At 34.4% G+C, this 18,377-nt stretch overlaps 1 protein-coding gene across 11 annotated transcripts in view; it reads right to left on the bottom strand.

Annotated features, from left to right (window-relative positions):
* LOC123550949 (E3 ubiquitin-protein ligase rnf213-alpha-like) overlaps nucleotides 1-18,377 on the bottom strand; it is a 163,279-nt gene that overhangs the window by 124,348 nt on the left and 20,554 nt on the right. For 10 of the 11 annotated variants that reach the window (XR_008370485.1, XR_008370484.1, XM_053540369.1 and 7 more), the window contains exons 3-5: nucleotides 11,608-12,332; nucleotides 8,749-8,804; nucleotides 1,555-1,707 (exon numbers count right to left, since the gene is read on the bottom strand). Coding sequence is in view for 9 of the 11 variants with exons in the window: in XM_053540369.1 (XP_053396344.1) it covers nucleotides 1,555-1,707; nucleotides 8,749-8,804; nucleotides 11,608-12,332 (934 nt within the window). In the remaining 2 variants the exon portion in view is untranslated. The remainder of the gene's footprint in view (nucleotides 1-1,554; nucleotides 1,708-8,748; nucleotides 8,805-11,607; nucleotides 12,333-18,377) is intronic. The other variant, XM_053540371.1, reaches the window with a different exon arrangement.

Here is an 18,377-nt window from a genome sequence, read left to right as displayed (position 1 = left end):
ACTACTAAACGAAAGGAATACATACGGTACAATAATGGTAAATTACACGCAGATCATAAACAATATATTGACTATTTGGTTCACTGCGAACCTTCAATTTTACTTGGCAGCATTCATGACAAACTGTTAGAAAACTGTGACCTTCAAATTTCAACAAAATCAATATCAAACTATTTGAAAAAAAACGGTTCGAGAAAAATTCTCACGCGACCGGCAGCTGACCGTTACAAAGATGATAATATGGTCTATATAACTTTTCTGGATGTTCTTCACACAAAGGATGTAAACACAATCAAGTTTTTTGACAAGAGTGGGCTTGCGAAACCCGATGTGAACAGTGCTCGTTACGGACGTTCGGCAGTGGGAGAGCGTGCTATCGAAACACAAGACAGACAAAAGACTCCAAATAAAATTTAAAATTTACTCATTGGCGTTCAGGGTGTATGTTACGCTAATATACTTTCAGGTGCGAGTACAACAGACACATATATAGATTTTTTGTCCAAGCTGTAAATGCAACTACCAATGATGGTTATTTAGAGCCAAAATTGTGACCTCTAGAGTGTTAACAAGCTTTTCCTTTGATTTGACCTGGTGACCTAGTTTTTGACCCTAGATGACCCAATATCGAACTCGTCCCAGATTTTATTAAAGACACTGATTCTGGTATGCTAAGTATGTGACCTAGGGTCTGCGCATTGGCAGTAAGAGCCAATATACAAGACTGGACAACTGATAAGAGTTGCTTTTGTTCATCATAGAAAGCTACTGTATAGCTATTGCGCAGTACATCGATTGCGTGTGTGATATTTTTCACCTTTATAGCAAATCAGTTCTCACTTTTTTAAGGAGTTTAGAAAGCCTGATTAAATTAGGACTAAACAATACAATACAATAAAATATCATTTTATTGCATTAAACATATTGCAATGCTTATAGCACAATACATTTTAAACATATGTGGAGGCTGATCTGGATCCATATTGGTTGCAGTCGTCATAAGGCTGGTTTTTGCATGACGCGGCTCAAATGTGTTTTGCTCATCCCTTTAAGTAGAAATAAGAGGGCCATGAAGGTCCTGTATCGCTCACCTGACCTACTGACCTAAAGATCACCAAGATCAACATTCTGACCAAGTTTCATTAAGATAATGGTCATAAATGTGGGCTCTACAATGTTAACTAGCTTTTCCTTTGATTTGACCTGGTGACCTAGTTTTTGATCCTACATGACCCAGATTGAAACTGGACCTTAAGACCTAGATCAACTGCTCTTCAGTAAATCTACTGACCAACAAAGCAAGTAAAGCAAACACTTGTTGACATTTGATTTTAAGAGGTTGGAGAGAAAAGTCACTCAGCATTTATGAGTTTCTTTGTACTGAGCACCGTCCCCTTCTACATCTAATATCAACAGCAAATCTCATCTCATTCAGGGGAATTGATAATTTACAATAGTAAGGACAGACACCTTGCAGAGTTAATTATTTTAGTATTTTTTGTGCCTATTGCTAAATTTCATACATTTTGCACTTAAAAGGTTGATAGTAAATACCTTTTTTCTTTCATTATACGATCTTGTCTATTCCAGCCACCCAGTTCTTCATGGCCTATCCTCAATATGCATTTGTCTTTTGCTGGATCAAAATGGAAGTCCTCACTTGTCAAAACATGGAACTGAACCGTAAAGCATTTTTCATTGAACTTCCTAAAATAAGATAAGACAAATTATTACTTGGAAAAGTCTATACAGAAAACAAACGAATATATATTCCCAACATTATCTTACAATCTCATACATGTCATTTTAAACCATATTAAAATCTTACTACAATGATATTATAAACATGAAATAAGAGGTGTTTCAGAAATCAATGGGATTTCTTTGCAATATAAGTTTCTTAAGTTGCCTCTAGTTACTCCAAAGCAATCACCTTAAGCCAACAAAGAGGATTATTACATACATGTACTAATTTCTATTCCCCGTTAAGTTACAATGGTACCGGAAAAGTCAATATTTTTCCATACACTGACGCCTCAATTTCATATCGGGTGCGTGTTGTAATTTAAATGTGTGTTGTTGCATTATTATTTTTTAATTAGTTCAGTACTGTCAACCTTATTCAGGTTATTGAATAAGTTCATAATATTTAAATTTTACTTTACATTTTACATGTAGATACGTATTTAATAAAAAGGTTATTATCTTATCTTTGCATCGTGAAATTTGCACTCGTTCTTTATTGGAAGAAGAATATTGTGCTCCTAAAGTCGTGCATATTTTCCGATACAAAGCTAATAACCTATAATTATAGAGTGGTAGATACATTCCATTTTAAAACAGTATTCCTTTTTTGAGTACAAAGGTGTTAACACGTCATGATCTTATGAGTGACGTTAAAGTTTGTGTCATAAGCATATTATATAGGTCTTACAAAATCAATGACACCACCATGATACAAACATATGCAAAAACTAAGAGTCTAATAACTTTCTACACGAATTGACATAATAACACAAATACTAAACACTAATTTCATAAAAATACCATAAAAATGTTAAAACAAAACCAGTTTAAAATATATATATAAAGATTTCTCATCTCTTTCCATTTCTGTTAATAGATGTTTCTTTAAAAGTAGAAAAGTAAAAAAAGTAAAAAATAGATCACAGAGTTATGTACTATTGCCTACAGCTACAGACTATAATATTGAACAAGTGATAAAAGTTTCAAAGCCATAATTATGTCCAACACTTTACACAAAATATGAACTGGTACGAAAAACTAACCAAGATTTCTAAGTCAAAAGGGACCATAATTCTATCAAAAGTCTTGATGGAGTTATATACTCTTGCCTATACCTGGACATGGTGATGGAAAGCAAGTGTTGAAAGTTTCAAAGCTTTATTTCAAAAGACTTTGTCAAAATATGAACTGGTACGAAAACTTAACTATGATTTCTAAGTCAAAAGGGGCCATAATTCACCCAAAATCCTTGATGAAGTTATGTGCTCTTGCCTATAACTGGACATGGTGATGGTAAACAAGTGATGAAAGTTTCAAAGCTTCTACTTATTCTTCGAATAGTCGAGCTAAAAATGACTGTGGGAATTTCTTTAACTTCAGCAGGTAAATTGTAATACGCAAAATGATACAAAAGAGTTTATGAAAGTTCTGCTTGATACGCGAATATAAATGCATTTATGTACGCTGATTATTTGTGTGGAGGTTTTCTCTGTTTGCTTTTACAGAAAAACAACGCACCAGTATGATCTCTGTCCCCGCTCTCCCTAACTTCAATATTTCACATTCTAAAGTGATTAACAAATATGTATTCGAAAATGGTATTGTCTGTTTATCTGTTTAATTGAAAGAAAAGTCCGCAAATTTGTTTTTTTTATTTCTTTTTTGTTTGATTTTTTTAATGCACAACTTCGCACTTTGGTTGCACATTTAAAAAACATTTTTCATGATAAACTAAGTTTCAGGCTCTGCATTTACGGTTTCATCGTCGTAATCATCATCATCGTTTCGTCATCATCATCATCATCTAACAATAATAATTATAATGATTATTTTTTTCTTCTCCTCTTCCTTATTATTATAAGCTCCCCTTTTCGAAGAACAAGTAGAGCTATTGCACTTGATAAAGTCAAATCCCCATAACTATGATTTGAATGTTGACGGAGCTAACATAGATTTTTTGTTAAAGTTTTTGATAAAGTAAAATATCTCTGCTACTATCAAAGCTTTTGACTTGAAACATAAAATAGTTATTAACTATCAAAGACTACACCAGAAGAAACACTCCCCATAACTTTGATTAGATTTTGACAGAATTATGCCCCTTTTTAACCTAGAATTGTTTGGTTAAAGTTTTGATAAAGTCAGATATATCTGTTACTATCAAAGCTTTTGACTTAAAACTTAAAATAGTTATTTACTATTAAAGTCTACACCAGGAGAAACAATCCCCATAACTCTGATTTGAATTTTGACAGAATTATGCCCCTTTTTAACCTAGAATTGTTTGGTTAAAGTTTTTGATAAAGTCAGATCTATCTGTTACTATCAAAGCTTTTGACTTAAAACTTAAAATAGTTATTTACTATCAAAGATTACACCAGAAAAAACAATCTCATAGCTCTGATTTGAAATTTGAAAGAGTTATGCCCCTTTTTAACATAAAGTTAGTTTTATAAAGTGTTTACTGGCAAAGCTCTAATTCAGAGTCAAGTACTGAGAAAGTCGAGCGTGCTGACTTACGGACAGCTCTTGTTATTATTATTATTATTATTATTATTACTTGATGCCACACTGTATTTTGTAATAGTATAATAGATACATGTGTAAAGCTTTGCACACGATAACAAATGTTTGTAAGCCTAAGGCAAGATATATGTATGCTATGTGTTCTTCTCCCTGTTTAGTCTGAGATGAAAACATGACGATCGTAACTCAAAGGTCAAAATAAACAATATATATATATAAAATAATTATACATTTGTAAATGCTACTTGACACAGATATTGTCTAACATGGCATTAAATAATCATTACAGTTTGAACTCATCTAAAATTTTCACGTGCTCAGGTATGGTATGATATCTGTGCACGTGCGCAGGTATGGTATGTAGGTATTCATTTTGGTTACTAACCCGAAGAGAACAAAGGAATAGTTGTGTAATTTCGGGTGTTTTCGTTATTATACGTTATATTTGTATCCTGAAAATATCTACATTAATTAAAACAAGCAAATTCAGTAAATTGGTATCCCCTGCCATACGGGATAAAGGTTTTAACCTTGAAGAAACATTCTCTGCCAGCAAAAAGCACTCAAATGCAACTGAATTTCAATCTTTTTGATACTCATTCTAAATTACTGATCAAAAACCATTTTTCTATATAAAATTGGGGCGTTCCATGAGAAAACCCGTATTAGTGACAAAAAAATCAAAATTGAGATAATAACATATTCATAAAGAGCATTCTTTTATCTTTCAAATCCGAAAACTTGAAGTGATTATCTTCACTATCTTAAGAGCTACAATGTTTTTAAGTTAGTCACCGAGGGTATTTTGAGACGTGACGTTAAGAACGTCATGAAAGCAGTATGACGTCGTTGTGCATGCCCTGTATTTTTCAAGTCATTAATGGAACAAATTATGCGTAACACTTACTTAACATCATACATTTGAATATTTAGGAACAGTTTAAAGCGATTTTACTGAAAAATAATTTAACCGTATATTTTTAGTTTCATCACGAGCCTTTTATCTATACACCTCTATATTTTCATGACGCATAGGTGCTTTGGAATTTCCGTTGCCATGACAACAGAAACAACATTTATTTGAAAAATATGGTAGAATTTGATTTGTCTTAGATGACACAATTACAATATATTTAATTATACAATAGTTATATCATGTCACTAATACAGATTTTCTCATACATTAGTAACAATGACCTAGACCCAAGCCACATAAAATGAAATAAAAAATGTATCAATGAAAACTACCTGTTAACCAGATTTAGTTTGCTATCATCATTCCTAATTGAAGTTATTGTGAAAAAGCCACTTTTCTATTTTTAACAACAATGTTCTTGACCTTGACCTAAACAACCAAAATACATCTAAAACCAGTCTCCATGCAAGCTTCTTAAATTCCAAGTATGATCACAATACCCCATTCCTTAGTATCTGAGCAGAAACAGGTTTTCTATTTTTAGTAACAGCGACCTTGACCTTGACCCAAACACGCAGTGAACAAAACACATACCATAGAACAGTTTAGAAAGCTATGTATGTTCTAATAAGCTTGGCCACTATACTCCACAGCAAAAATGGATATAAAAATGACATTAAATTTGCAAAGAAATGGCCCATATAGTAAGAATAATCTATGTACAAGTACTAAGGGCAATAACTCATGTGTTCCTGAAGCAATTTCACTGAATCTTGCAGGGCCACGTTTCCCACTTACAATTAATATTATTACGATGTTTTATTGAAATCCTTTAAACCATATATGATATATGACTTTGGACAGACAGAATATGGAATAAAAGCACTATAATTTATGTAATATATAATTGTATAGGTACAAAGGGCCATAAATCTTGTCTTCCTCAACCAATCTGAATGAAACTTGCAGAGCCGCATTGCCCTGTAGCAGTTTATATTTCTACCATGTTTTACTGAAATCCATTTAGCCATGTCTGAGATATGACTCAGGTCAGACAGAAAATGGACTATTTTTGTTCTATATATATAAGTAAAAATGGCCACAAATCTTGTCTTCCTCAACCAATCTTAATGAAACTTATAGGGCCTCATTGTCCTTTAGCAGTTATCATTTTACTGTTTTATTGATGTCCATCTATCCATGCCTGAGATATGACTCCAGATGTACAGAAAATGGAATAAAACAATATAAAATGTGTGTACAAAGGGCATGCAATCTGACCTCACCTTGCAGGGTGACATTTTCCTACAGCAATTAACATTTCTTCCACGTTTTATTTAAATACACCACACAATGTCACACACGGATGGAAGGGCGGAAAGACGGACGGATGGATGGACAACGCCAAAACAATATCATCTGCCTTCGGCGGGGTATAATAACCAATACATTTTTAACAAATGGCATGGTGGCTTAGTGGTAACCTCTCAGATGTTTTGGCAGGTTACCATGTGTTGGAATTCAGTTCAGACCTTTTTTTAATTCAATGTTATGTAACTGTATAGATTAAATTATTTTATAAAACACATCATTGTTCTCATGTACTGACACCAGTTTCTTGAATTGTCAGTTGAATGAATGAATTAACACTTGTCCTGTCCTTAAAGATTTTAGTCGACTTGTAGAATGGTTTACTGACATGTATATTGAAAGAAAGTTGCAAGGCAGAGTACTAGTATTTCTTCGAATATATGAATGTTAAATCATGATAAGTTAGACAATTTTCCCGTCTATTTAAGTTTACAGATGAAATAGAAAACTAGATGCCCACGTCAACATGTTGAGCCCGCCAGCTGTCAAGATCTGACATGACCTTTGACCTCCAACTGTGACCTTAAGATAGAAACCTGGGGTTTGCGCTTGTCTGTCTCACTAAGGTTAACATTCATGCAAAATATAAACAAGATTGCTCTATGCATCTTAAAGTTATGGTCCGGACGAACAAATCCGGGCGGACGCACGTACGCACATACAACAAACAGCCATTTGTACGAGCGGGCTTGACAAAAAATGGTATGGTCACGACAGACATACGTCTCGAACCCACAACCACAAGATTGGTAGCTGAATGCTTTGTCTGCTTAGCTATAACTACACATCCGACATGGTGTTCATTAAGAAATGTATATTATTGGTTTCGTTATTTAGGTTCGGACACCAAAAATTAATCTATGGAAACATACGGAATATTCATGAGTCCCTGGGCAACACTTACAGACAATAGACTGTGGTCTGTTTTATTTTGAAGTCCAAGCCTATTTGTGTAACTGCATACTTACACAAAAACAAAGCTTATATGTTGCTCTGAATATGACAAAAGTGCTATGCCTCACTTTCTGCATCGTAAACCTAACAAATACAGATGTATTGCAGCCCCTGGGGAAGTCTTGGGTCCATAGTGCAACATGGAACGAAAGTTAAAAATTTAAAAAAAAATCAGAGAACCAAATCTGGAAAGCACAACAATGACATTTTGCTCTTAACAGAAGCCTAATAATTTAAGTTGTTATAGGATGAAGCAAACAGAGACCATTTTTAGATTCAACTTTTAAATTTGTCATGGGCTTTATACTATTGTAGGAACAGTGACCTAAACCCATTTCCTTTTAAAGAAGATAGTATACAATACCGTGTGGTCATTGTTTTGCAATACTAGGTCTCTTGAGATTTTTGCAAGTCAATACCCTATTATTCACTTTACGTTTAGTGTCATTAAATGGAATCTATGTCTCATCACCTGTTATGAAGTTATCAAATACCCTTTTTTTAAGGTCAAGGTATTTCTTGAGTAGTTTCTTTGAAATTTGTAACCTGGTATGTTTCTTTTCATTAGCAGACAATAGATGTGGGATTCCCCAAGCACTTACCACTAGGTGGGGTAATTTTTAAGAATGCAATGTACTGATGCTGCACTCAATTTTGTCATCTTGACAGTGAACAATGATTATTTTTTCTCCATGATTGTATTTTATTAATGTCAGACTTGATCACTGTAGACTCAATTCTACCATTATGAGAAGCATAAAAAATAATGTCACATAATTATGGATGCATTTAGCTTTTCAACACAGTTTAAAGCAGACCTTAAATAAATACACCCATATTTTAGCAACATTTTCAATTCATTTTCAAACTATTTTCAGTGCAGTTATTTAAAGGTCCTGGAATTATGACTGCAAAGTATCAAAATTGCAAAAGAACCATTTCAGTTTCAGTAATACTTGCATAAACTCTATCATTTTGATAGTATACAAGGTGATTGTAACAATTCTGAAACACCCCTCATCTTTTAATTTCCTTATTGGCCTTATTCTAATTGTATAACCTGAATGAATTTTAATAAGAATCAAATGTATTACTCTGACACTAATTAGCTCATCTGGCTAAATATCACCATGATCTGTCATGTTAGGTGAAGCTGTTTACTATATATAGGATGAGTGTTTTTTCCTTCTTCATTACACAATTATTATAGCATATTAAACTTATACTGTATTAACCTCTGAGCAGCTTTGACTTTGCTGTCCTCTGTCTTTGTCTGTTTCTTGGACTCATCCTACAAAATAAATAGATAACTCAGAGAATCAAGTATTCACGACAGGCAATGGTCAGAGTGTTAATAAACTAAAAGATCTTTCTGTCAACACAGCACTTTGTTTATTTTTCATTTGGTAATTATAATAGTTATCTTGAATCAAAATATTCCAGACCTGAAAAGAGCAGATTATGAAAACTTATATCAATTACTTCATTTATAATAATCTAAAAAATCTTGCATTATGTTTGTTAAAAATTGATATGTTGTTATCATATATTACAATATAAAACCAGATGTGTGTACATGGGACACAGGTGCCTCGCACTCCTGTCACTGTACATAGTTTCATGAAAATAGGTGAAATATTCTTTAACGTGTTTATAACACAAAGTTTTAAGAACTTTATTATATGTATTTTTCACTAAGTGAAGGACTATAACTCCAGTCTTGTTGAGTGAAATCCCAAACAGAACACCAGGCGCAAAACTTTACAAATTGCTATAAAACAATTCTCTAATGTTTTATGATTCTAGGTCAAGTATATTCTGAGATACATGGTGCACAGACTTTTATTTTTTGACTAAGTCTGGTCTTGCAAATGAAATGTAAAAAAACTCAGGTGCACAAATTCACATGCTGGATACTATTCCTACACGGTTTTATGTGAAATATTTTTAAGATATATGCAACACAAACTTTTAAGCACTTTATGTGTATTTTTCACTAAGCCAAGGACCATAACTCCAGTCTAGCTGAGTTAAATCCCAAACAGAACACCAGGTGTGCAACTTCACTTTCTATAAAACAATCCCGTAATGTTTTATGACTCTTAGTCAAATACATTTTGACATTTTGAAATGTGACACATACCTTTGGTCTGATAGAAATCTGCAACAAAATCCAAGGTGCACAACTTCACATGCTGAATAATATTCCTATGATGTTTCATGACTCTAGGTCCAATACGTTTTGAGAAACATGCAACATAAACTAAGATCCTTTTTACGCATATTTTTGACTAAGTCAAGGGTCATAACTGTGGTCTCGCTGTGTGAGATCCAAATTAAAACCCCTGGTGCACAACTTCCAGTGCTGAATAACAATCCTATGAGGTTTGATGACTTTGGTTCAAATACTTTTTGAGATATGCACGACACAAATTTGGCCATATGGATAGACGGATGGACATGGGCAACTCTACGTACCCCCACCTCCTAAAACATTTTGTGGGTTACAACAAACACAATTCATATGCAACTGATGGAAACAGTTTTTCTTGCCAAAATATATGATGACTTCCTCTTTGCTTTCTTCAGGAATGGATATTGTCTTGTAAATAATGATAAAAACTTTTAATTTTCTCATCCTTTTAGAACAGCTATCATATAATATTTATTAACAAATAAAAACAATCAAGGCCTTCGAGTGGTTTGTCGTCTAATTTATCAAGGTTCAGAGCTCAGATGCTCGGGAATTGAAACACAAGGCCATTAGCTCAAGTGCTTTAATATCTAAGCATCTGAACAATGAACCAAGGTAAATTAGACGAAAAACCACAAGAAAGTCTCGACTGTTTTCATTCTTACATGTTCAATGAATTTTTTAGATAAAAATTATATTGGGCTTCATTTATCCAAGTAGTAAAGAATCGGAAGTCATGAGGCAATTTGACGTTATAATGTTCTATGGCGCATAACTGTACTGCTGTGTTTATTGAAACAACCTTACTGTCTTTATAAAGATTATTTAGTATGATAACAAAACGGTTTGCACTTGAAACAGATAATGTCACAAAATCAACTTCAAATTTGAGGCTATCTTTAATCATGCACAAATATCTCAAAATTAACCTTTACCTTGATCAATTTCTAAAATAGACTGGCCCATCATTCCATTTGGGCAATACCATTTATTATTCGAAGGGGTGATCACTGAAAATTTACTGACTGAATAGCGAACAGTGCAGTGCACTGGTCGCAAAGGCAGAACAGGCTAAGATTTAACCACATTATAAACAAGAGCTGTCCGTAAGACAGCCAATGCTCGACTATTCAAACTGTTGTTCAAGAAGCAGGAATATTACCCTAAATGTTAAAATATCTGTAGAGTTTCAATCCAGTACCTGCATTAGTTTTGGCGATAGTAACTTGCATGAAGAACTTTAACCAGGATCTTCTTAGTCCAAAGGGGGCATAATTTGGTCATAACGCATGTCTGAGTTACGGGTCTTGATGTTATCACCTAGTTTTATAACCCTGAAGACACACGTGAAGTTTCAATTCAATATCTACATTAGTTTTGAAGATAGTAACTTGCACAAAAACTTTAACCAGGATTTTCTAAGTCCTAAAGGGGGTATAATTTGGCAGAAATGCATCAGATTTATGGGCCTTGATGATATCACCTAGTTTTATAAACCTGCAGACACACGTGAAGTTTCAATTCAAATATCTACATTAGTTTTGGAGATAGTAACTTGCATGCAAAACTTTAAATAAAATTTCGTTGGTCCAAAAAGGGGCATAATTTGGCCAAAATACATTTTAGAGTTATGGGACTTGACCCAATGAGGTTGGTAATTGACCTAACAATACAAAAAATAATTTTCGCAGCTATATGCCTTTAAATGAAAGCTATGTACTTCCATGCTAATCTTTAACGAAGGTGTGTAACCGATGCAAAATTATACAACAGGGTGAGTAAAATAGCTAGTAGTCGAGATAAATTTCATATCTCCATTGCCCTTGTCACTTATAAATTCTGTTTGTTCTTGTTTTCTTTTTTTTTTCTCATTCAGTTTCTGGGTCTTACTATGTTTTACCTGTCGATTTCTATAATTCTGTACCTCCATAGTGCCATCTTCTCCACCTTTGGCAGCATCTTCTTTTCCACCTTTTGCATCATCGTTATTTGTTCCTATGTCTTCCTTCATATTCTCATCATTGCTGGCAGGTTTTGTACTATCAACAATATTAAGATTCCTGTGCATACTTTTTCCAATATGGACTTCTTTCAGTTGCTCAGACAAGTCAGTTTGTGAAGTTTCATGAATTATGCTAATGTTTCCAGTCAGATTATTTGAAATTTCAGGTTGTCCCGTCTTATTTTCATCAGACATACCACTCTCGTTGACTGCCATTTCAGTATCATCCTCTGGTTTCAAATGTGACTTATTTTCTGTTGACTGAACTGCTTCAGTGTTCACTGAACTAGCACTGTAGTTTTCAGACATTTCTGAATGAGCTTTATCTATGTTTTCTGATCCACTACAGCCTGATTTTATAATATTTTCATCTCTCTTTTCAAAATGACCACTACTATCATCTTTCAGACTTTTATTTTCTTTCCTTTCTGTATTTATATCCTTTCCATCCTGGATGTTACCATCCTCAATTACATTTCTCGTACCTGCCAAAAGGACTGCATGATTTGTCTCTACTGAATCATTTTGTTTGCTGTCGGCTCGTGATTCCATTCTAGATTTACAGTCAGTTTTTTCAATCCTTCCAGAATATTCCACTTCTCTCACAATAGATGAATGCTGACCTGAAAAAAAATACAGTTTGTACATCAGAGCTGCCAAAAGGACAGCATGCTTAACTATTCGAAAGTATTTTCCAGTTAGGAAGTGAAAATGACTGAAAACTGTGAATGCAAATAAAACAAGCGCACTGCAATGCCAAGCAGTATACACCTGAAGGTATGACCTTTGACCACTAAGAGTGTCATGATATGGTGAAAATTTGTGCCAAGTTTCTTTAAAATCCTTCAAGCAGTTCAAGAGTTACAGAGCAGACAAGAAACAAAATCATATGAGATTTGACCCCTTAATGTGACCTTGACCTTTAAGTGAGCCATCCAAAACATGCATTCTACACATCATCTCGATGTGGTGAACATTTGTGTCGAGTGTCTTTAAAATCCTCAAAGGGTTCAAGAGTTACAGAACGTACAAGAAATTGCTGATGGACGGACGGACAGACACCGGCGTCATAACATAATACGTCCCTTCAGGCGTATAAAAATATTAAGATTTGTTTGTTTTTGAGTGAGCATCGTTTGGGATGTAATATGAGGTAGAGGTGTACGAAGAATTTCTGAAGAAACACTGGGAATCAAAATATTCAAAGGAAAGTAGCAGGTAAAAAATTGTTGCAAGAGTGGGGGATATAGAAGTAGGTTGAGCGAGGTATGTAATTAATCAATATGAGCATAAAGAAATTAAAGATACAAATTTGTTTCTAGGAGGGTGTAATGATGGGAAGGAATGGTTGAGGTTCAGAAGTTGGGGGAAGTGTGAGAGATACTAACATATACTAACAATATTCTTAGCCTAAGGTTGAGACAGCAATCATTTAATAGATAAAATTTTCAGCCTATGGAATGACAGTCACAATAAAAAGCTATCACTTTTGGATGGGACAACAGTATGCTTTAAAAGCTATCATTTTAACTTGCTTTATTTTAATTTACAAATTTAGAAGATGACAATGTGTCAAACATTTAGGCCCCTGTTTGTCAAATATAATATTATGTCAGCTAGAACAATTTGGGGGATATTTCCAGTGAGGCATGTCCCCAGAACTGGATACAAAGTCTGTGTCAAATTCTTGGCTCTACCCCTGCCATGTTAAAATAAGAAATGTACATAAACGTTAGAGGGGAGGAGGTTGTGTTGGTGTGTGTGTGGGGGGGGGGGGGGGGGGGGGGGGGGGGTGTCATTGGTGCAGAAGTAATGGAGGATACTAAAAAACAATAGATCGATGTATAGGGATGATTGATGGAGGGGGGCTGTGTAAGTTGTGTTGGTTGAGTAGCTGTGATTCTAAGAATCAATAATATGATATGAGATATGTCAATGTAAGAAATTTACAAAAGAGGGCCGAAGTGGCCCTTATAAGTCCCCCACCTGAAACTGACTATTTGACCTTAAATATATGTATAACACAATAAATCAAGAATTGTAATAACTGTGTTTATTTATAAAACGTTTTCCTATTTTTAACTTTGGCGGCCCCTAAAATCAGTCAAGCATATCATTGAATGAATTTGAAAGAGGAATGTACAAGGATGCTACAGATAAAGTTTGGTAAAAGTTCAGGAAAAGAAGCCATTTAAAGGTTTTTCTATTCGCAGCTCTGGTTGTTTTGTTGGGTTTAATGTTGCTGCATAACTGACAAAATTTTCGGTCATATGGCAACTTTACAGCTTTGATGGTGGAGGAAACCCCAAGGTGCCCCTCTTTGCATTCTTACATCACGGGTGGACACCTGGGTAGAACCACTTACCTTCCATAATCTAGCTGGATGGCTTCCGCACATGAAGAATTCAACCTTTAATTATGACCCCAGGGTCATGATTTGAACAAACTTGATAGTTGACCACTAGACAATACAAAATGCCAAACGTTTGGGCCTTATGGTTCTGGACAAGAAGATATTTAAAAAAAAATGTTCTATACAAGTCCATGTAAAACAAGGGACCCCCTGGGCAGGCGTGGCATATATTGACCCTATGGGACATACTTCTGACTGAGCACTGTTATTAACAAGTATGGACATGCATTTTGTGTGATGTTCCATGGCATTCGTTTAGCCATTTTTGATGCCTAATATGGGCCCCATTCCCCTCATAAAATAATGCTTTTTCCCCTTCCTCCGAAAAAAAATTCCATGATCATAGTTGTTTGACACAACTAGATAAGAACTCTCTTTCAAATTATGTTGTAGTGCCTCTAAGAAATAGCTGGGCAGATTCCTGAACCAATACTGCATTTGGTGATGCAAGCGTGAAATTTGCCATGTGTACTTGTCTGAGCCTACTTTTTCCAAAACGCTAATTAGTCACTTAAGAAATTCAAAATGGCGGCCATTTTTCAAGATGGCCACCACAGGATGTTGATTTTTGACTTGAAAAGACCTATACAGAGTGTTTTTTTGTCAATTTTGAGGAAAAGTATATCTTAAGATGTTTTGAGTCTGCAAAACCTATTTTTGAAACACAAAAGACTGGTTTCAAAATCCAATATGGTGTCTTTTTTCAAGATGGCCATGTTTCATGTAACAAGAGCTGTCCGTAAGACAGCGTGCTCCACTATTCGTGGATTTGACAGTAAATTGAATATATGTCTGAATAAAAGACCTTTACTATGAAAAGAAGATACACCAACGGGCATCATTCCATCAAATACACAATTAGAGTTATTAGGATTGTTACAACAAATGCAGATGATGACGGTAAAGATATATATTCAGTTTTAAGTCATTATATTATATAGTACCAAAGTTATGTCCAGGAAACAAAGTTTGTTAAAAAAATAAGTATAAAAGAGGCATAATTTGGTCAAAAATTCAAATCAGAGTTATGGGGATTGTTGACACACATGCAGATGATAATGATAAAGATTTTTAGTTTTAAGTTTCAAGTCGTTATCTTATATTACATTAAAGTAATATCCAACATCCAGAAAGCCAAGATTGCAAAAAAAAAGTTTAAGTACAAAAAGGGCATAATTCTGTCAAAAATACAATTAGAGTTATAGGCAGGATTGTAGTAATTCTGATGCTAATGCTAATGCAGTAATAATGCATATTTTTCAATTAATGCCCAGTAATGATTAATGCCACAATTTTAGCATTAAAATAATGTTACTTTAATGCCAAAGTTAGTAATGCTAATGCTAATGCTTAGCATTACTTAGGCATTATTTTCTGTATCACTGGAAATCCCAGGTTCAAGTTAACTTGGTGTGAATCCGATCCGATCCAGAGATATACCACAAACCCCAATTTGAAGGACATAAAACACAATCTAAATGTTCAGGATGCACAATATTCTACCTAAATACTGATAAAAGTTAGATCACATATGGGCTATCTAGTTATGAAACATTTTTGAACATACAATTTTACTTAAAACACTAGCACTATTTGTTTGTAACCAATTAAATTTTCAAAAACATTCGAAGAGTACCTAATGCAAATTAATGCATTGAACTATACATTTAAAATCTTGGACAGCTACAAAGCGCAAATTCATATTAACAATTAAAGTCTTCAATTTTATACATACCAAAATTTATGACAAGAGGGATGATTTTAATTTTAGTATTGTAAATTTTCCCCATTTGGATGGGGATGTACCTCAGGCTACATCTTACGGGGTATATATTTCTCAATTAACTCGGTTTGCCAGAGCATGTAGTCATGTCAAGCATTTCAATGAACGTAATCAATATATTACAGGTAAACTTCTTCAGCAAGGCTACCGTTAATATAAATTGCGTAAATATTTTGCTAAATTTTATTATCGTAATTCTGATTTAATTTTAAAATTCAATAGTAATTTAAAGACACTTCTGCGAGAAGGTATTTCTAAACCCGTTTTTTATGGGGGTGTGGTTTACAAACTTCGTAAGATCTTGGGTCACGGTAATTTTCCAAATGTATTTGGAAAGATTATCAAACGTTTTATTAAAAGAGGTTACGACCCAACTGTTTTGAGACATACCGCATGTTTAGTGTTCAACCCGTTTACAGTTGGACACTACGCTTCCCTCTTTGATTGCGTCTGACGGAAGAGGGGGAGGACTCTATGATAAGCAGTTTTTAAATCCTACCAGGACTGAACTGTTTTGATATTTGTCTTCTGGCCTGTTTCGTCGGGCACTTAAGGGTGTTTCTCTTGTTGCTTTGTCTTCTGAAAAGGCATTGAGTACATACGTTTTTGGTTCTTAAGGTTTGTTTTTTATATATTTATACACGAGCATTTTTGTGTTTTACATGCCATGCCTTTTTGTTTCCATTACGTGTGTAAGAGATTCACCTGGAGGGGATTACTTTTATTTACACTGTCCCATGTCTTTGGAACATGGTGGGGGTAAGAGTGAGGTTAGGTGCACCATAAACCGGTTTAAGCTCCCCAGTGGTGTTTTTGCCACTGACCGTTCCAAGGCGGTGCCCCACTGTGTTCCTTTGTTTGTTCGTTTTGTCCTTATGTGTTGGCTTTGTGTGCGTGTGTGTTGTTCGTTTTGTCCTTATGTGTTGGCTTTGAGTGTGTGTGTGTGTGTGTGTGGTGCACGCGTCTGCGTGCTGGGGGTTTCGTTTTGAGGAGGCTACGTTTTTGGTGCGTGGCATTCCTTGTTTGATATTTTTCTTTGTTTTTTACACAATTAGTTTTGTCAACCAAAATATCAAACAGTCATTGTTATCTTTTGACATCTTTTTATCCATTAACAGTTAGCCACTGATAGTGATGTTAAAGACCTTAAGGCAGCTAGCTTTTACATGTCATGTCAAATTAGGCTGTTAGGGAGTCATTAAACAGGTACTTGACTTTCAACATAAGTGTTTTTATAAAGTAATGGTAATGGTAAAAGAAAAATTCAGATATAATATAAGAAAGTAATACATGTATTAAACTATAGATTACATAGGTAAATACTGTAAAGCAGACTAAACGCTCAAATCTTTGAGCAGCTGATGTTCATAAAATGCAACAGTGATAAACTATAATACATTAACAATATCAAGCACTGGAGACATAGACAGATACAAAAATACTGAAGAATTTAAATGCTGTGTTTCTTATGGTGCTGTTGGGTCATTTAAAGTATTTCATACAAATTATATATAACCCCTAGTTGGTAGATTTGATTCATTACAAATGATTTTCTTGTGTTGCTGCTATGAAGTAAACAACTAAAATGATCAAATGAAAAACAAACAACAAACAAATAGTGATTCGATCATAACATGCAATAATTCACAAAAAGTAATGCTAATGCTAATGTACCCTACGTAATGCTAATTTAATGCATTATTTTGACAAAAATGAGTAATGCTGATGCTAATTTAATGCCGATTTTTTCTAAGTAATGCTAATGTAATGCATTACTTTTGCAAGTAATTATTAACAACCCTGGTTATGGGGTATGTAACCACACATGCAGATGATGATTATAAACACATTTTTAATTTCAAGTCATCATCTTTTAAAGTCTATTAATAAAGCTTTAATAACTAGAAGATGCTTTTGTAGAAAAGCGCATGTCTCCCCCAATGCGTAGTCATAGGCAGGAAGTCAATAGGGGACAGGAGCAAAAGTCTAAGCAACACTGGTGGCTGGATGCAATAGGAATCATCTATTTGGCATGTCCAATCATTCCACAAAGTTTCAACATTCTGGCCTAAGTGGTTCTCAAGTTATGAATTGGAAACTGTTTTCCATGTTCAAGCCCCTGTGACCTTGACTTTTGATCGGGTGATCCCAAAATCAGTAGGGATCATCTACTCTGCATGTCCAATCATCCTATGAAGTTTCAAAATTCTGGGTCAAGTAGTTCTCAAGTTACTGACCGGAAATGTTTTTCCATGTTCAGGCCCCTGTGATCTTGACCTTCAATAGAGTGATCCAAAAATCAATAGGGGTCATCTACTATGCATATCCAATCATCCTATGAAGTTTCAACATTCTGAATCAATTGGTTCTCAAGTTATTGATCGGAAATGGTTTTCCATGATCAGGCCCCTGTGACCTTGACCTTTAAACAGAGTGACCCCAAAATCAATAGGGGTCATCTACTCTGCATGA

Source organism: Mercenaria mercenaria, chromosome 4, assembly GCF_021730395.1.
Source record: "Mercenaria mercenaria strain notata chromosome 4, MADL_Memer_1, whole genome shotgun sequence".
Classification (NCBI taxonomy): Eukaryota; Metazoa; Mollusca; class Bivalvia; order Venerida; family Veneridae; genus Mercenaria; species Mercenaria mercenaria.
The sequence above is the reverse complement of the archived record's forward strand: the minus strand, read 5'-3'. Positions and strand labels throughout refer to the sequence as shown.